Source organism: Diplotaxodon limnothrissa, linkage group LG15 (assembly GCF_057381915.1).
Source record: "Diplotaxodon limnothrissa isolate DT_005_m linkage group LG15, D_limnothrissa_male_GT1.1, whole genome shotgun sequence".
Classification (NCBI taxonomy): Eukaryota; Metazoa; Chordata; class Actinopteri; order Cichliformes; family Cichlidae; genus Diplotaxodon; species Diplotaxodon limnothrissa.
This window is the reverse complement of record NC_140610.1, coordinates 10370029-10391014: the sequence shown is the minus strand read 5'-3', so window position 1 is coordinate 10391014 and position 20986 is coordinate 10370029. Positions and strand designations below refer to the sequence as shown.

Below are 20986 nucleotides of genomic sequence, written 5' to 3'. Positions count from 1 at the left end.
TATCTGCTGGCTGAAATGTTTGAGTGTGGACTGCATGTGACCGGGAGATAGTTGGAGGCTATCAGCGTGTGAGTGAGGGGAGTCGGGGCTGCTGGTGTGCTTTATCATTCCCCAGAACACAAGCTGGATTGGATTCCTCTCACCAATACGTAGGTGAATGTGTCACGTCTGTCTAATTAAGAGGTGTTGGTGCAGAAAAACAGTGTTGCCGTAGTAACCGAGGGGGAAGGGGAGGATGACAGGTCGCTCCTGCCGGGGCCCACGGCTGATTTCATGGTGGGAGAGTTGTCCTGTGTATGCGGGGAATGCCCCATAATGACAAGGCTGCTCTGGAGATAGGGTGAGGTGCTGGTAGAAATATGTGCTTACACACACAAACACACACACACAGACACAGTGGCTACAGGGTGCTACCTCCCACCAGCTTCTCTCCCTGGTTTGCTGCCCATTATCAGTATCAAGTGAGTGAGAGAGGGAGAGGATGGCATATTTTTTCCATGATGGGAGTGGAGTGCAGATAATCAGGTCAATGAAAGCAATGTCACCTTGAGCGTAGAGGGGTCCGCTGATTCTCCTCGCTCGTTTCCTGCCACTGCCCATCCTTCTCAGGTTCCAGTCTCACTTCCGCAGCGCCTCTCTCTCTCTGCACACTACACATAACATAAATACTATATGGACTCATGGATTACAATAGAGTAGTTGTAATTTTGTGTGGATTTTACAGTGCGTCTGGGTGATGGCAAGCTAGATTTTTACCCTGTAATCCGTAATGGTTTTGTTATTTGTTTATGTCTGCTGAATTAGAGCGACAATCCTATTTTCTCCCTTATAAGCATCCAGAACAGATTTAAAAAGGAGGGTAATGTGCACTGGAAAGGGCTTACATTAAATCACCCTCCCACCCAGCTTGCACCGGTCACCCACCGCTCTGGTTGCCATGGCAACTGAGGAAGAGGTAGGGATTTTTAAACTGCTGCAGCTCAGGGTATCCTGGAAAATATTACAGCGCAGTCCCCACCCTGTTATTGATGATCTGTGAGTTTGTACATTTCATTACTCAGGAATAAATATGTGATTGGTGTTGGACTGTGCCTAGCTGTGGCACACATGAATCTTTCTTTTGCAGTACACAGAAAGATCACGATGACAGCTAGCGGTCCTTATAAGGCACCACTAGCTGTCTTTCAGACTGGGGGATTTATATTTGTACTCACCAGTTGTTTATTACTTGCTGTTCTCTCTTTGATCTCACTGCTTATTTACAGTGATGCAGTTGTTTGTGATACTGATGCACGCGTGGGAACTGTTTCAGAGATGGCACTGATTGTCTGCCCTTGCTGCTCATAATTGAGGGCATATTGATCCTCCAGTTTAATGATTCTCAAGCTCTCGACCTCTGCATGTCTACATACAAAAGAGCTAAAGTACTCCTTCATCCATTGGCCAATCAGTTCTTTTCACAATAAAATCATTTCTGGGAATGCTGTAATTTCCAACTTCTGAGCTGTCACCAACATTTAAAATAACAATTTACGACTGAAAGCTGTTAACTCACACTTTTCTTTTAAATATGTATGTATGTATGTATGTATGTATGTATGTATGTATATATGTATATGTATGTATATGTGTGTGTGTGTGTGTGTGTGTGTGTGTTTATAATGATGTCAGTGATAAGACATGGTGTAATCCCACCTTAGTGCATTGCTTTGATTTATTACATGCAATACTGTGGATACAAATCACACTGGTGCATTAATAGGGGCATGAAGTGGGTGTAATGAGCGGCTTGTTTTATATGCTATTTTTAAACTGCGCTGTTCTTTTTCCTTTTATCTTGAATGTAGTCGATAAATAGAATTCGAGATGACAGCAATGAAACTCTGGCATACTGTCGCATGTTCAAGTATTTTCCATCTTTGCCCCGAGTCTAACCTCCATGAAAGCCTGGCCTGTTCAAAAATGCTAAGATCTTAAGAGTGGGGGGTTGAAGACTCTGTCTGCAGAACAAGTTTGGCAACCTTGCTGGTGGAAAGTGCAGTAGCCTTTTAACCTGCTTTTTAATCTCTGCTCTGTCCTCCCAGCATTATCTGCACACTCCCAGTTTCTCAAAGTATATTTTTTGCTTTGTGCTCATACATGTAAGAATCACAGGAATTTTTTTAAGAGCTGTGGAAGAGCTTGGAATATATGTATATTTGTAACAGTAATAAACTGATACTAAAGCCTATTTGGTTAATATTATTATAGTTTTTGCAACTATTAAAGTGTCAAAATATGGTTTGGTGAGCATCCAGTCAGTTTCCCTGTTGGAGTTTCTATAAAGGAATACAAGCTTGTATAGAACTAGAGGGTACCACATGTTAGATTCACCAGTGATTTGAATCTTTCCAAGACCATAGAATAATTTGGTGATAAACAGCTGCTTATCATCACTGGGTGTGCACAACGCTTTGTTCATAAAATAATGCAGGTCAGGTTATCAGTCTTCTAATCAAATATTCACTTACAGAGTTTATTGTTCACACTTTATGTTAGTCAGCCTCAACGTGAGTGTATATATCTTTCTCTTTCTGTTTTTGAAAGCAGTTGTGGCTTCAGATGCATCATAGACTATGACTAGAGTACTGTCTCCAGAAGTGTGTGAAGATCATGAGCCTGTGTACTGAAAACAAACAAACAAAACAATTAGATTACCTTTATGTAACATAGGTAATCGAATTTGCTGGAGTTTTTTTGTTTTTGTTTTACCCCAAGCAGTTACAGCAGGGTCTCAGAGTACAGAATAGCATTTACTTGTATTGTTTACCATTAGTTGTTATATCCAGGGTTATAGTATTAATATGGATCTAATTTGCCTTAAAGAGTCCACTGACAGATTTTATTTTTTTTTAAACTGTTTTATTTATGCACATAAGCACGTCATCATAAAACAGGAAAAAACTATGGCAACAATAGAGTCGGATTACAATCCTTATGGTCACAGCCCTGACTAACTTTGAAACATTAACTTTCACTACTTCAAAGTGCTACAAGAGCTTTTATAACCCACAGCCCTGTAAAATGACTGTAAAGTGTATCACCCGATGGAAGAATCGCTTCCTTTGTCTCTGTGTTATCCCTTTCTCTTCGCTTTGCGTCTCTCTATGTTAATCCTGTAATCTGAGAGCCACTTCAGCACTGCTCCCTCAGCCATGTGACATTAATGCTCCAGAGGCAATGCCTTTGTCATATCTCGACATGCAGTCGTGTAATTTAAATGCACATGAGCACAAACACATCAGAGCAGAATAGCTCTGCTGCTTTAACACTGCAGCTTTGACACCGACTTTCTGATGGCTCTCCATTGACTGGCAGCCAATGGGGACCGATTGATTTTAATCTCCATTAAACCTGCCAGTCAACATTTCTCTCACGGCCTAGTTTTTTTCTGATAAGTGTCCAAGTTATCATCTGTTTACTCATTGTGTGCTCAGGGTGCTATTAAGTAATTGGCACAATGATAGCTATGTATGGTATCCAACTGTGCAAGATACCACTATGCCATTTGTACCACATCTAAACCAGGGAAAATTAGTCACACACCATTTAACATTTCCTTCTTGCTAGGAGAAAAGCCTTAGCAACACACACTAAAGCTACATTACAAAATGTTATTAATGCCACTCTTAATGCTGTTAATGTTGTGACTGTGACCAAATGTGCCTCTGATGTTGAATCATTTTTCATTTGCACAAGTTAGGCAAACTGTTGAAATACTGGTTTGATTGCTGGTTTCTAGCTCAGCAGCTCTGGGCTAAGGTTGTTTTTTGGCAAAATGACTTCCTCCAACCTTATTCTATGTCCTCAGCTTCATTTGCAGCTGTCCATACAAATCCAAAATATTTTTGTCAGTGCAGGGCACAATAATCCTTGGGCTTTTAGTTAAGCATATTGCAGAGAGTGCACTTGGCAAACCATGAACTGTGCCTCCAGTATCAGTGGAGCAGATATAGTTTTCAAAAGAAATGTTGCTGTGTGCAGCAGCATCTTATAGCTGGGTCCATGACCTGGAGTTGCTTTGCGTTGAAAATACTTCGACAAGATGATCATCAAATCGTAAGTCTGATCCATCCCAAATCCTAAATCGGTAAAGAAGATTAAACTTCTGTGCACCAAATACCTTTCTGCTCCGCCCATAACACTGCTACAGCTATACCCTGTATAGCCAACCGTGCTTCTACCAGCTGTGCCATTTTTTTTTTTTTTTTTTTTTTTTTTTTTCCACAAACATCTGATGAAATTATTTGGGCTCTTTAGATGTTGATGCAACAGATGTTTGTGGGTTAGTGGAAAGACATTGTGTAAGAACAGCATTATACTGATGCAATTTTTCTAGGAGAAATACTATTTTTATTAACACCCTGTACACGCTGTAAGGAGTTCAAGAACACTGTTAGATGGATGTCCCTGATGCAAGGAGAGATTCAATGTTTCTCTGAAGGACAAAGGTAGATTATAATTATATTACATATTGTTATCCTGTTGCCAAATCTCCTTAACCAAATCAAGGTGTACAGTGCTGCCAAATATATTCTGTGTATTGATTACTAAAGAAACACAGGAGAGATTCTCATCTCTTTCAGCATGAATGCAGCCTGTGATTTAGGTCAATATTATTCACTGTAGAAATCAAAAAATTAAAACTACATCTCAAAGCTAGAAACTCCTGAGAGATGCCAGCTGTTGCAGAAGAAGGTATTTCACACATCTGTTTTCAATACACTGCTGTCCACTGTGTTCTCGTTCCAAGGTTGAATTCCTTCTCCAAGTCAAGCACAATCTGGGTTATTAGCATCAGCTTAAAGTTGACCTCTTTTTGTGTGAAAATTAAACAAGGCTACTGATTTATAACAATTAATTTTGGATCGACTTCTGTACCTGTCACTCATGTAGCATCAGGAAAATCTGGCACACTGAGCCTTTTACGGTTAACGGCAGAGAATCCTAAAGAGGTTAATAAACTGACGGAACAAAATCAACAAAGAAAGATGTGACAGCTGGATGAAGTGTCAGGTCATCCTTAAATTCTTTAGTTTTCCCTGCACATGTTTAGTAACGTGAGCCTCTTTGTGTTTAGCTTAAGATGCTCTTCTTACTTCTGCCTTTTCTCCAGTGGACCTGACAGTTGTGCAGGTTTTAATGGAGAGGTCTTGGGCAGGCACCATGGGCGGGCTCACACTCACTTCGCAAACACTGGGATTGCTTTTACAGTTTGGACTCATGCCAGGTCACCCGCCAAACCACATGGTCAAGAAAACAACGAGACTATCCACAGACAAATCTCCTTCACACAAAGAGAGAAGTGTTTGTTAGGAAATGGGTGGGCGGGTCTAGTTATTGGATGTGTATGAATGAAGGAGTACAGAAGAATCTGGGTTAATCTGTATGCATCTGCCTACAAAAGGCATGTTTCTCTGTTAAAGTCCAGGACTTGATTTATTTCAGGATGAATAGCATTCTTCTTGATCATATGAACAATGGGACTGCTACATGGCACCACCATCAACTTTCAGACTCTTAACATTTCAGACATACTACTACATGGATAATTACTGGATATGACCACTAATTTGGCTGTTACTTCTTGGACAGTTAAGATCAGTTCAGCTGGCTAGGCTGTACGTGACCTGTAATTAAAGATAATCTGTTGCTCCCTCTCAGTTAGAGCAGGTGACAGTGGAACGTGTTGTAGTGTGGGTGTTGTTCAGGGTCACAAGACTCACCTGGCTATGAGAGGAATGTTGTCCTGTTGCAACAAGCCTCTGTTAGGTTCGACACCTTGACCGTCTGACAGACAGCCTCCGGGGACTAATGTGAGCGCAATCAGGTCTCAGAGGGTAAACAATTCCAGCACAAAGTCTTCACAGACATCAGATGGTCTCCATGTTCAAACACTCCCGGTGACCTTCTTCGGATGAGTGAGTCGTGGCATATCCTCTGGCTACTGTAGCTGGATGGGGGACCAGCTTTGTCCCACTCTGGCTCACAAGTTTAAACATAGTTTAGCTAATGGAAAAAAATGGGCAGCTTTGTGTACTAATATGGTCAAAGAAGCCTTTGAAAGGCTTCTTCCCTTCATGCTAGAATAGATGGTGAGTGTGAAGCCAAGCAGCTGCTGCCGAGGCCTCCAGTAGTCAATTTAGAAAAGTCAAGGATGTGTCAAAATAAATATACTATTCAGTGTGTTAATAAAAGAGAGCTGCTGTGTACTTTATCCCACGTGTGGCCATTTGGCCTCAGGCACCGTGTATTTCTAGTGGTACTGTATGCTTTTCATTCACTCTGTTGTATATTTCGGTACGTTTGCTTTCTTTTTTTCTTTAGAAAAGAGTGATTATTGTTAAAGTGGAATACATGTTATGACTAGTATTGTTTGACAGTTTGTCCAGTTAATTGTAGTCTGTTGGCTTTCAAGAGCAAAAAGCAGTGATGTGGACAAGTATCTAGTGCTTCGGATTTGTCAGAGTAGCAGTTCGTTATAAACGCAGTCTGCCTTGAGACAAAATTTTAAAAACCAATTTGTTTAAAAGTTAAATTATATCTTATGTTACTGCTTGTGTTAATTATATCTCTTTTAGAGGTTTGCTCCTTTTGTTGTTGTTAGAATCGGCACATCTTAAAGGAGTTATTTGGTGCTTAAGAATAAAAATGATAGAAGGCGACAAATTTTTCTGGTGGTTGGAAAAAGTTGCTGACATCCGTAATTTAAAAAATAAAAATAAAAATAAAAATACAGCTGCTGGATAGAGGAAACCCATATGAACCAAAAGTGCCAAAAATGGGACAGTGATGCTATCGGGCCCTATTTAGGTTGACCAAAGACATTGCTATAGGAAATGCCCTCACTTTCTCCTTTGGAAGAAATAACTAGTTTGTTTCCTCGGCTCGCTGAGAATAGCGACCCACAATCTTCGATTACCGCTAAGGACGTGACCTGACCAGACTAAATTTAAAAATGCTTCACACTGAACTTGATGCATTCAGTCTGTGTGGAGCATTTGACTTATAGGAAATCACTGGAAAAGGTCAAGTGAACAGGGTTATAATCTGCTGGGCTATTGGTCACCACGACAAGACGTCCAGACATTTCTGCAGTTCAGCACAACCTCTGTGGTTTATGATGCTGAGCCTCACACCACAGTGTAGGGACAGTGTAGAGATATTTTTGTGGTATGCTGACGACAGCATACTTGCGGATATCTGGACATCTCTTTTTTTATTTCCCAGACAGCAGATATGTCCCTTGTGCACTTGATTTCCTTGTTGAAGATAAACCATCGGGTTAGCGAGCACACTCTGCAACTTTCTTCTCTCTTTGTCACGTTTAACATGATTATTATACTTGTACATGTGTTCCAGGTTGTTCTGGTTTTTTTGGGGGGGGTTTCCTAGTGAGTTTTGATGTTTGTTTTTCTTTTAAAATCTTACCTTATGTTTTACTTTGAGGCTTTAGCAACAACCTTAGCATCTGTCACCCTTGGCTGAAAGCAGAGAGGCAAATGTTTCAAGCACAGTTCAGTCTGGTCACAGGTCAAAGTACAGTCTGAGTGAGATGACTGAAGGGCTCTGGTCTTAACCTCCTAAGACCCGAACTCTTTCATGGCATGCATTTTTAATTTCTCTTTGATATTGGGGCTGACTGGGACCTGATGAATGTTAAAAACAAAGAATTACCTGATTTTATTTTTATTTTTTTAATTTTTATTATTTTTCTGTTTTTACCTGATTTTTACTCCTGAGAAAAATGAGATCCACATATGAAGACATTCGTTTGAAATTTTGATTGAACAGTGTCAGTATAATGTCCTCGTAAGTCGATATCAGGCTTTTGTAGAGCAAAGTATTTTGGTCCAGGCAACCCCAAATGTGATGTCCACATATGTGGACACCAGGGGCCTGTTCTTCGTACGTCGCTTACTACATCCAAGATCAAATGACACATCCAAGACCAAACCATCGCGCTAACCGTGAGCTCGCTAATCCGGTTCCCCGAACACGCCTGCTGTTGACGATTAGTACAGCTGGACGCAGTAATGTGACATCACTGGGTGTCGTAAAAGGGGCTACGCATCGATAGTAGAAACATTGATCGGCAACCCGCTGATTGGTCGGCGAAAATGTCGAAGGGGCGTGCTCGGTATTTTCCGGCAGCAGAGCAAGAACTCATGAGTGAGGGATTTCAGGAGTTTCAGAGTTTAATTAAAACGCAAGAGAACACTGCAAAGGCTGCAGAAGCAAGGAGAGAGGGCTGGCAGAAAGTTGCTGACAAATCAAACTCGTAGGTAATTTAATAATAATACTGATAATAGAGCTGGGCGATAGAACGATAACGATATGTATCGCGATATAACTTTTACTCGATAGAGAAATTAAGCTATCGCGATAGACCTCGCCGCTCTTGTCCTCTTAAAAAAAAAAAAGGTCAGCCAATCCAAATTAAGTAGCCCAGAGCCGAACCAATCACAGCCGCAGCGTCACGTCGCGTGACTTGTTACCTACAGCACAAGTGCCTCTGTGTGTTTGTTTGGGAAGCAGCCAGCGGGTAATGGAGGAAATGAGTGTGCCGACTAGAAAAATCAACCGAGCGTGACCGAAGAGAAAACAGATGATGGTTCCAATGCCGGAGAGATTGTCGAACGGAAGAGCCATAGAAGTTCCGTAGTGTGAAGGTATTTCGGCTATTTCAAGTCTGACAAAAAACAGAGTAGCGTGCACTGTAAATTGTGCCGAAAGCAAGTCTGGAAATACAATAAACTGGTGCATGCATCACACTGTGCGCCACGTTATTGTTTCGGTGAAATGAATTTCTACAATACTGTTACTGTTAATTCTACTCTCTGCAGTGTTTAAATGCTTACATATACACACAGTTACTGTCCGTCCACACATACGACTCGGTTCTGCTTCTATGCCGCAGCTTTGTTTACTTTTTCCCACCGAGGCTTCTAGACTTCTGATTGGCCAACATTTCTGCATGGTTAGGAATCTAGCGCCACCTTTGGCATGTTCATAGCAGCGTTTTCCTTCATTTCTGCCTTTATGTGTGGACGGGATTATTTTTTAAAACGAAAACGGAAAATCTCAGTTTTCAAAAATACCCGTGTACGTGTGGACGTAGCCTCAGTCTCTGACTGGAAGCGCTAATTCGTCATTCGGCTTTTGTCAGACTAAAGTAACTGTTAAAACTGTTTGAAAAGCTCAGCTATACAACAAGGAGAGATTGAGAATTTCCTTTTAGTTCTCAGTTTATTTGATATTGACAAAAGTTAGTCAGTTTTGTCTGTTCTTCTGTAAAACAAACTAAGATTTATTTTTAGAATTAATATTTTGTTTCTAAGTGGAATTGACAATTTAGTCTGTTTCGTTTGTTCTATTTTGAAACTTAAACGCTTTAGCGGCTGCCTTTTGTGTAGTTTGCAATATTTGCCTTTATCTATCTGAAAAAGTCTCATGTTCCTTAAGTACATCTACCCTGTTGAACTTATTATGAGAAATAAATATTTAAATCAAAACAAGCTGCTGATTATTTCACATTTTACTTGTGAGCAACGGCACATTTAAATCTTACAAATATAGTTATTTGGCTTATATCGTGATAGATATCGTTATCGACTGAAATGAAAAAAAACATATCGTGATATGAAAAAATCTCATATCGCCCAGCTCTAACTGATAATAATGGATTGGGTTCATATAGCGCTTTCCAAGGCACCCAAAGCGCTTTACGATACCACTATTCATTCACTCCCACATTCACACACTGGTGGAGGCAGCTACGGTTGTAGCCAGGCTGCCATATCGCGCCATCGGCCCCTCTGGCCAACACCAGTAGGCGGTAGGGTAGATCTATCATATGACACTATATTGTCCAATATCATATGGCATTATATTATATTATAATATGTTATATTATATCCCCTTTCACATTAGAGCCACAACAGGACCCACAAGAACATGGGAACAAGTAAAAGTGGAATACAGGAGTATTCTACAGAATGGTAATATTTATCTCTTAGATTGCTTTTCGTCTCTTGGCAAGGTAATACTGGCCTGTAATACTCTGTTAGTTTGTTTATAACAGCAACCAAGAAAAGGGCAGAGGAAAAAAAGACAGGTGGTGGTCCTGCACCCCCTCGTCAACAAGTTGGTTAAGTAAATAATACCCTCACAGGAATATCGATATCTCTCAATGAGCACACTGTCGCGCTGAGCTAAAGGATCCTGTCTATCCCGCAATATACGCTGAATTCTGAGGACTCTCCTTATCAATCTTGCACCTTCCGCAATGGGTGGCTCGCGTATACGGACAGGACATGGCTGCGACAGACTTCCCAAATCCACCTTCGCTTTTATAGCCGTGGTCTCTCATCTTGATTACACGAAGTAATTTACAATTACTACTCTGAAATATGAATTACATCTGTAATAATCACATACATGTGATAGAATGTTAATAGTTCATTTCCCTTTTTTAGGAAATGACCTGTATGTATCTGTGTGACATCAATAAAAGGATCAAGTGCTGCATTATCTTTAGTTACATTGATGTTATTTATTTATGGTGAAACAGTGGTGGAATATCGCTGTTGCTTTCGTATAAATGAAGCGGACATACCTGCGTGGCCGCGATCTAATCCTGTTTACATAAAGTAAACCTGCTCCCGAGCAGGTTTACGCTTACGGCTCTGTTGCTATGACAGCAAGTCCCGGATGAGCTTCGGGGAACCGAACGATCCGGGATCACGCGAAATCGTCAACAATCTAATCCAGCTAACTTACTTAGCGAGGTACGAAGAACAGGCCCCAGGTCCTAGGAGGTTAAACAAGACTAAAGATTTAAACTTTGAAAGTTTAGCTGTTACAGATTGTCCCTCAGAGCCAGAGTTTTAACATCACAATGGCACTTGAGGAAGTGTTGGGGAATTTCCAATGTCATCAGGTTTTATCTTGTCATGATTATTAAAATTTGGACAATAAATCTGTCAGTTGGATATTTTTGTCAGAACCAAAGTAGTCAAACAGCAACCTAAAATATACTGTATCTGGTATTTGGGGGGAGGGGTTACTTAAATGATCCCAGATTTGTATTTATTTATTTATTTAAATAATCTTCCTCTTGTAAAACTTTCATTGATATGCTGAGACGGTCGTCAGCAATGCTGCTCGTTTGGGACAGCTGAACTCTGTGTATTTTTATCTGTGATAGACAGGCAGGGCAGATAGTTGAGTAGGATTGTGCACATTTCCTACGTTACTGTGGAAACTTACAGCTGCTACAGACCAAACCAAATGTGTAGCTTGTACTGCAGCAGCCAGAAAGTAGAGTCACGTGATTGGATCATCAGGAAGATTGAAGCATTGTATATTCCAGTTTGACATAGTCTCTAAATGTTTTAAATCTCCCCCATCATTAGGTCAGTATGCAGACTGATTTGTACAGCAGCTCAGGGATTACTAAAAGGCCTGCTTTAGCTTTCCCCCCTTCACTGACCAAACCAGTCTCTAAAGACCAGAAGGTATCACACACTGCTCGCCACGGTCATTGTAAACACTCCCTTCTAATTACTACTCGTTAGATCTTCAGAGAAAAGCCAATCCTGAATAGGAGGAATTGGACACGAGAAGACCTGAATTTGCTAATCCAGTCAAATTATCTCCCCCCTTTCAAGTGTCACACTCTCATTGCAGGGCTCTATTGAGTAAATGATATAACCGAGTCTTTTGGGGGCAGAGGACATTGTACTTTCCTTTCAAAAATCATGACCCTACCTCATTAAACATTAGCAGAATCAGAGGTTCATGTTGTAGTACAGTACAATTGTGGCTGGAAGCTTGCTGTGGTTTAATTGAAGAGAACAGAAATTATCAGTCTTTGTTTTTAGCACTTTTCAAATTGTCTTAATTGTGTTTTATTCTTTTTGAAAAGCCAGTTTAACTATGCAGCACAGTGGGGTGGTGGCTAGCTCTGTTGCCTCACAGTAAGACGGTCCTGAGTTTCCTAAGCTATACTGAGTTTGACTCCACCATCTGGCCAAGATCTTTCTCTGTGGCATGCACTCTAACTGGGTACTCTGGCTTCCTCCTTCAGTCCAAAAACAGTAAGCCACTTTTATGCAGTTAGTTGGGTCAGGTTAATTGGTGATTCTAAATTGCCCACAAAAAATTGAATTGAATGTGAGTGGAAATGGTTGTTTGCCTCTCTGTGTTATCCCTGTGTCAGATTGGCAATCTGTCCAATGATAGCTGGGATAGGATAAGGATAAGTGGAAGAGAATGGATGGATGGACAGTTTAACTAATGTGGTCAATACGTCACTCTAATTTGGTCAAGACTCACTGTCCCCTCTTTGTGTCTACAGTGCTCTCTGACGGAGACCAAACTCTGAGGTGGAGGAGGCTGTAAAGAGGTCCTGAAGGAGCCTCCCCCCCTCCCTGCCTGACCAGTTAGACATTGGATCGCCATGCCTCCTCGGAAGCGTGGTGGGGGTAGCGGTGGTGGCGGCGGTCGCAGCGGCTTCTCCGCCATCTTCTGTTGTTTTAACAACAGAGACCATCCAGAGATCACCTACAAACTGCGGGATGACTTTGCTCTGCAGTCCATGGAGCCATCACTGCCCATGCCGGGAAATGATGAGCTGGATAGCATGTTCGCCGAGTTGGTGGTAAGACACTGTTCCATTTAGTTTTTTGTTTTTTGCACATCTAAACACTTACAGAAATCAGTAGGTAATCCTGATGTGTCTTATTCAGGATTACTTACTGGAACTTTTATTGTCATGAAAGTATTAAAAATAAAGGTTTCTAGCAAGTTTGAATTCCAGCGCTTCTTTAAAATAAAAGGCCAGTACTTAGCACTGTATCACTGGGCCACCTTGGGATAATTATGACCTTTAAAAACCACCCTATCATACAAATCAAGACAATTTACAATGAAATACTTGAAATATTTTCCAAACTGACTTAAGTGGATGTTTTAAATTGGCTCTAAAATATATTCTTACTACATTGTTTACCCTGTCTGTTACATTTTAAGGCATTCCCAAATAAACTGCCACTTCCTCCCAGTTTAAACTTACACTAACTTGTGAATAACAGGGCCAGACTGCCTTTTTTCCCTGTCTTATTGTCACTTCTAATTTGTCGTGCCCTCCTCTCGCTCTCTCTTCTGGCCCCGTTTCCTCTCTCATGGTTGCCACAGTAATCTAAGCATGACATTTTTGCACATCAATAGGCCTTATTCAGGAGCTCTTAATGCCTCGGCCTCCTCCATCTGCTAATTGCTTGTTTTTGTCTACCACTCTTTATGAAGACATAATTGAGTACGTTGAGTGTAACGACAAAGAGGCTTTCAGTTGCTCTGTTTACTAGAAGAAAACAGCCACGTGCTTTTCTTTTCACCCAGTATGAGCCACCATGTGCTTGTATAATCAGAATGGGTTTGCTGGGGGGAAAAAAAAGACTCATGTTGGGGAAACAGATTTTGAACATCTGCTCTGTTACGATCAGTTAAACTCGACCTTTGAATTTGAAATTTACTCAGACAGTCAGGTGAAGCTACTTTTCCTATCATGCGTTCATACCCAACATAAAACACATACATGCTTTTTATGATTTAGGGAGTAATTGAGTCATTTCCCCAAACACACGTGGCCCTTTTACTGAGGATGTCAATAGGGACTTGATCATTGCACATATTGATTCACCAGGCCTACATTCTTTAGCAAATGAAACCCCCAAAGGCACGTCCCATGATGACTAGTTGTCATTAAAATATTTTGCAATTATTCTGTTGGGTAAACTGCGTTAACATAATCTCTATTTCTCTATAACTTCCACTGCCTCTTTCACATATAGTCATTCAGCTACAGTTCAGCACAAAAAGCCCATAAATCCCTCAGATAAGTTACAGATCTTGCTGATAATGTCTCAGTCAGTTTTTTTTTCCTGGTATTTAGTCAAACGCTTCCCAAAAGCACCCTTTACGCGCCTCTGTGAAATGTCTTTTATGCGTTGTGACACATGTTGTTTCCAGATGTTTGTTACCACATGTTGAGCAGGCAAACCACACCTTATCTTTTCCCCATTACTCACACATCTAAAGCCGGGAAGACATCTGATTTGTTTCAAAATCGCACTGAATATATGATGAGACCATCCAGTGATACTATGAAGAGATTGAGCTAAAAACAGCTAACAGAGCTGCTCTTCACTTATGTTTTGTTTGGTTTGATGTCAGTTGTTTGTAAATTTGCAGGATGATGGTTTTGAGAAAGATGCTCGATATTTTAACACTCGAGTTATCAATACGGGTTTCATAATCTAACGTTCAGCGATTTGTTACTGTGACTCAGCACCAACATTTCTTAACCTTTTTCTTCTTTTTCATCTTCATTTTGCAGGATGAGCTTGATCTTACAGAGAAACACAGGGAAGCCATGTTCGCACTGCCTGCAGAGAAGAAATGGCAAATCTACTGCAGCAAAAAGAAGGTAAACAGATCTCTGTTGGCTGCATAGCACATTACACCGTATCAGCCTTCATAGACTCGCTGCTGTCTGCCTTTTTTTTTTTTTTGGGGGGGGGCTACAAATATCCCAGTAGCCAATTTTATGTAATCTCCTCCCTCATTGATTTGTTGATCCCTTGAGCTGTGTGTTTTCTGAGTCTTTTATCGCTGGATCCCTATGCTTACTGCAGACCATTTTATTTTGATGTAGTGAACATGTCACTGCTTACAGTAATATTCAGGACAGCATTGTGAACCACCTTTTGCTAATTTAATAGTGTGCCTCCTTAGGAATTCAACTTGACAGATAATTAAAATATAAAGGGTAGCTGAAAGGGTGTGTTAATGGAAACTAGCAGTTAAAGTTGACGTACGTCTGTACTGGTTTTAATCTCTCACAAAAGAGGGAAGTGGCTAAATAACATGAGGGAAGTTTGATACTACGCCAGTGCAGTATATTTAAGGCTTCTGCCAGAAACCGGTTAGTCTGCAGTGTTCTCATCTAAATTATCAAACCATTCCTGTAATGTAGAGGCTTCGGTACTATGCCTTCCCCACAGTACTGAAGTAGTTCTGGTATCTGCAATATTTTGCTTTAAGAAATAAGTAACTTACATTTCAGACTTTATTAGGATCAAAACTTGGGCTCATTTTCATTGCATCTGCCTACTGTTTGTATAGCCAATTAATGTATTGCTTATGCAAGCCATTATCAGTCAAACAGATAGCTAAACATTTCAAACAAAGCACATCATTCCCATTCCACAAAGTGCTTGTAATATCCCAGCATTAATCCCCTGTTCTGTTATACATCTCTTGAGTTACAGTCACTTTCTCCCTCGCTACAAAGTAAATCTTTTCTACTTAAAAAGAGCTCCTTTGTGAATAACTTCCTTGAGCGGATGCTACATGAGGTGCATATAAAAATAGTGCGTAGAGGGAGTAAAGCGAAAGCTAAATCTGGCCTCCTACATTAGATAATCCACTAACAGGGAAGGTACTGTCAGAAATGATGAAGTTCTGAAGATTTCAAAGGTCCTATTTTTTTCCCTTTAAATTTTGACAGCGCATTTCCTCCCACACAGCGTGGTTTTTCTCTTCTTCTCTTCCTGCCTGATTCAAAAATGAAGAAAACTTGGCATATTTTTGATTTAATTTTTTTTTTAAATTCTCTTTTAGGTAACACACCTATCCCATCAAAGCATTCATGTAGACACAACATATACTCTACTACTCTGTGATAGTGTCGTGTTTCATTATGGCCTTCCGGATAAAAGGAACGTCAGCTGTTTCTCCACATAATAACAACTCATCCTCAGTATGCAGGAAAATGCAGACGCCTGTTCTGGTTTAGCTCAGTGCAAGTTCAGCTACCTCTTAATGTGCCCACACATTTTTACAGCAGTGTTTCAAGGCCAAAGGTATGAGGGTGTAGGATATCCTGTCCTGACTAGTATGCAGACGGGCCATGCAGATTTATTAATCTTTTCCTACATCTGGTAACAAACTGGATGGTGAGGAGTACTGGGATTTAGCCAGATGGATTGGATATTTAGATTGTGTGTGTGTGTGTGTGTGTGTGTGTGCGTGTGTGTGTGTGTGTGTGTACTATATAAATCCCCAGATAAAACAGCTGCAGAAAGGCATAGATGTTATTAGGCCAGAACAGCAGAGCAAAAAAAAAAAATCACCGTTGTTTGAAATGTCAGTTTTCTTCCTGAATGTAAATGCTTTTGCTTTAGCCAGCCCAGAGAGTTTAAATATGCATGAAACAAATGTAGCTCTTGGCAATGAATTGAATAGGTGCGTTTCCCAAAATGTCAAATTACTCCTTGTAAAGATTTGTGTTTGAGCCAAAAGTGTGTATTCATGTTGATGGATAATTTCTTTGCAGAAATGGTACGTTTCCAGCACAGTTAAGTTACTGGATATGACGAGAAGCTCGAGGAGCCACGTCAAATTTTCCTCTTTCACTGGACACATACTTTAAGTATAGGTACACTTATGGCTTACTTTAGCTGCAGACAGCATCAACTAGTCAGTCACAACAAGGCAAGTGATGGAGAGTGCTGCATGCTCCTGCATCTACTGTGCCCCAGTTAGTGGCCTTATTTCAGTAGCATCACAGTGCACCTTAAAAATAAACCTCAGAATCGTTGCTTTACTTCTTTTGTGTTAAAGGGAAGTTGGGGGAGGATTTAGGTGAGTCAACCCTTTTTAAATGCAGTGTGGACCTACAGAATAAGGGTGAGGGAGGAGAGACAGAACAGACATCAATATTGCTGACTCTGCAGCAAACTTTGGCTCCAACTCAGATAAAAACTCACCATCAGAGATTCAGAGAGGAAGGGTGCGTGCGTGCGTGTGTGTGTGTGTGCGCATGCAGAGAAAAGAGGAAGCACTTAGTTGTCCAAAGCAAACAGGAAGGCTTCACTTCCACAGGTGCTTCTTTTGTATGTGAGCAGCGGGTGGGTGAGTGAGGGGGTGATAAGGAGGAAGATGGGTCATTATCGGGGCACTCAAAGCCCAAGTGATGAGGGTGCTCTTTTTCCACCAGTTGCTTCTTGGCTTCAGAAGTCAAGCTGGATGTGGAGGAGATAAGTCATTCAAAGCTTTAGCTGTTTAGTTTGGCCAGACACCTGAGCTGATGAAATCATGCTGTAGAGAATCAATCTGCTTCCTGTCTCTTGTCTTCTGTCCATTTTCTTCAAGGCTACATCATCTGCCAAGAAGATGATTTACTGATCTGGTTGTCAGCAAAGATTTTTTTTTTTTTGTTGGGTTTCAGATTTTAACGTGAGGAAAAAAGAAAAGTTTAACTTCTAACTTCTTGAGTTCTGAAACGGGCTAACTATTAAATGCACAGTTTAAGATTTCGTAATGTGTCTCTGACCTTTATTTTTTTCAAATGTGAAAAAAAACAAACCCCTCAAAATACACTCCTAGCCTGTCATCATAACTCTAAATAAACTGTGGGTATTTTATATTTTGAAGACCGCTGACTTAGAAGTTAAAGGAGTAACTCTTTAAAATGTAAAAGTGGTCCCACCTCTGCGTCTCCTTCGCCTCTTCAAACTGACTGGACATTTTCCAGGACCCATCTGGTCAAGCTGGCACTGGTCTTGAGTGGAACAGCAGGATCAGTCCTTCCTGTCACAGCACAAACCTTGCAGACCAGCCAAGGCCCACAGTTTCGACCAAGAGAGGCCAAATCTCTACAGGCAAGCGAGAAACTAATTGGGCGTCGGTTAATAAAGCGATATTAACCGACGCCCAATTAGTTTCTGATGGTCACAGTTCACTTGTGCCTAATGGAGCATGAGGTAAACTGAAAGCCAAGAAAGCTTTTATGTACATGCCAAGGTTAGCTTCAAGTCACTTTAACCTCAGTGCTTTAGTAGTCTTTTTAAGTCAAATATGAAATCATCTCAGAAGTGCCTAGCAAGTTTTTTGTTTTTTGTTTCCCTCCCCCTCCTTTAAACTTGCAATGCAAACGTGCCCGTGAGCAAGATTAATCTCACCATAAATCAGGCCATGTCCTTAATCCACGGTTTAAACATGCATTTGCTAATCTCACGATTTTCTCAAGCAGCTGTGCACTCGTGTTTTGGCATTTTTCACCACCTCCTGAAACTTAGTGAAGCTCTGGAGGATAAAATAGCTTGAATATCTGTGTCGCCCTACTTTGAGCTCTCGATTCGTTTTTGGCTGGTGGCTATTTAAGCTCCAGTCCGTCTGTTCCCTGTCCATTTGTCTGTGTTTGTGTGCATCGTGTCTTTCAAAGCCAATCAATCTGAAAAGTGACGGAAAGAGGGGGAAAAAAATTATTTGCTTTGAAGTTAGACTTCAGGGTATTTGAACATGTGACATGAACCAAATAACTTTTCTTCTCATGTGAAATATGTCCTTCCAAACCACATTCTTATGTAACTTTGAAAAATGAAAATCATACCCAGTTAATATTTATGAGCTAATGCCTCATGTTTTCCTTCATTTTAATTTTCTTGTCTACTTTAATGACAGTGAAATGTATTTCATTTTTCTGTTTTTCAGGAACAAGAAGAAAACAAAAGTGCAACTAGCTGGCCAGAATATTACATTGATCAGCTCAATTCAATGGCAGCTGTAAGTAGTAACATGAGCGAGATGTCTTTTTTTTGAATTTACTAAATGGTCTTTTCTTTTATGTAATGTAGTGATGAGATATGATGACTTTTAAACATTTTGCACGTTTGTGGTGCTGAAATATCACGACCAGATTTTTACACTTTTTTTTTTTTTTTTTTCCTTATTGACATTTGTTTTGTTTTTTGTGACCTGCTTATCATTAAGAAAATTAACTTTATTTTGGCCTCAGATCTTTATGATGTTCAATCTTTTGCTGAACAGAGAAAGACGCTCCTCGCTCTGGAGAAAGAGGATGAGGAGGAGAGGAACAAAACTATAGAGAACTTGAAGACGGCTCTGAGAACCCAACCTATGAGGTGACCAAAAAGTTTAGAACAGCAAATAAATACACTCACATCCACATTAAAAACTATGGCAGATCCTAGGGATGAAAAACAAATGAACACATTAAATTATAACAGCTTGTGGTATAGAGCCTCAGTTTTAAGGCTACATGACTATCAGGTAAGTATCTGATGTTGCACACTACCAAGACGCAGTAAATAAACTGGAGGTCTGTAGCGTGCAAGCTGATAACTGTTGATATATTTTTCTTTTTCATGTGCCCAGATAGTTTATGTATCTAAACTCAGCCCCCCCCCCCCTTTTTAAATGTCACCTGTCATCATATCTCCTGTTATTAACCTCCATCGCTGCATCTGTCGCTCTTTTCAGCTCCTCATACTCGTATGGAAATGCACCCTTTAAAAATTGAACACCTGTAAAGGTTTTTCATTGATATAAAAGAACATTAAAGGAGACCCTCTCATTTTCAACACTTACTGAATATGAATTCATTGTACTGCAAGAATACACAAGGACACAAGGAACATTCACTGCAGTTTTAACCCAAAAACTTGGGTATTATCGATGCACTATACTTCTATGGTATAGTTAGTATTTCCTTAAGCGCTAAGATCATCTCTGTAAACCGCAATGACGTCTCTGTTCAGGTTTGTGACTCGATTTATTGATCTGGATGGCCTGACGTGTATCCTGAACTTCCTGAAAAGCATGGACTATGACACCACAGAATCACAGATCCACACGTCTCTCATCGGCTGCATCAAAGCTCTGATGAACAACTCGCAGGGCCGCGCCCACGTCCTCGCTCACTCCGAGAGCATCAACATCATCGCCCAGAGCCTGGCCACAGAAAACATTAAGACAAAGGTGGCGGTCTTGGAGATCATGGGTGCTGTATGTCTGGTGCCTGGCGGGCACAAAAAAATCCTGGAGTCAATGCTGCATTACCAGCGTTTCGCCTGCGAGAGGACACGCTTCCAGGTGGGTGGGAGGCGTAAAGCAATTTAAAAGCAACATTGCTTGAAAGTATTAATCATCTGTAATGGATTTTCATCTCTCAGACACTTGTAAATGATCTGGACCGGAGTACGGGGCGGTACAGAGATGAGGTCAGCTTGAAAACAGCCATCATGTCCTTTATTAATGCTGTGCTGAGTCAAGGAGCTGAAGAGGTAATATATACTGTTTTCATGCATCTTTTCACACAGGAGTCACTTATTCAAGAGGCTCTTTAAAGCACTGCTTGCATCAGTATCTTACTGCTGTTTTTCCCCCCGTTTTAGACTAGTTTGGAATTCCGTATTCACCTCCGATATGAATTTCTTATGCTGGGGATCCAACCTGTGATCGATAAGCTACATTCTCATGAAAACGCCACGTTAGACAGGTGAGGTGCAACTTCACTTTAAAACATAATCTCTTCCAAAGTGGTGTCTGTAAACATTTACAGATCAGTCGAACAGCTAAAGAAGTACACAAGCACACATACTGTGAGTCAAAACCTCGGCTTTAAACTCTACACATTATCCTGGAACTCTACCCCCAACAACACAGTAGATTTCAAAGTCTTTCCAACTAATGCGTGTCAACATTAATACTCTGATCTTTCTAAGCTGTAAGTGTGCGAGTTCATCACTTAATTCTCTGTGACACTTTCAGGCATTTAGACTACTTTGAGATGCTGCGGAACGATGATGAGCTGGCTGTGTCAAAACGTTTTGAGTCGGTAAGGAAAAGAAACATCTCTCCCTTACTCATCATGTGAGGAACAAATGTTTATTCATTTGGGGTTTTTTTATGCTTCTTATCCAGGTACATGTAGACACCAAAAGTGCCACGCAAGTTTTTGATCTCATCCGGAAGAAGATGAGCCACACTGATGCATATCCGCACTTTATGTCTGTCCTGCATCACTGTCTGCTCATGCCACGTAAGTTTAGTTGTTTGTGACTGGACAAACAGGCTT

The 20986-nt window shown here is 40.7% G+C and overlaps 1 protein-coding gene across 4 annotated transcripts in view; it reads left to right on the top strand.

Annotated features, from left to right (window-relative positions):
* The window catches only part of daam1b (dishevelled associated activator of morphogenesis 1b), a 46884-nt gene that overhangs the window by 15957 nt on the left and 9941 nt on the right, over positions 1–20986 (top strand). For all 4 annotated transcript variants that reach the window (XM_085373219.1, XM_085373216.1, XM_085373217.1 and 1 more), the window contains exons 2-10: positions 12401–12703; positions 14441–14530; positions 18601–18672; positions 18937–19031; positions 19668–20001; positions 20082–20192; positions 20304–20407; positions 20680–20746; positions 20833–20950. In XM_085373219.1, coding sequence (XP_085229345.1) covers positions 12503–12703; positions 14441–14530; positions 18601–18672; positions 18937–19031; positions 19668–20001; positions 20082–20192; positions 20304–20407; positions 20680–20746; positions 20833–20950 — 1192 coding nt within the window. In that variant the 5' untranslated portion in view covers positions 12401–12502. The remainder of the gene's footprint in view (positions 1–12400; positions 12704–14440; positions 14531–18600; positions 18673–18936; positions 19032–19667; positions 20002–20081; positions 20193–20303; positions 20408–20679; positions 20747–20832; positions 20951–20986) is intronic.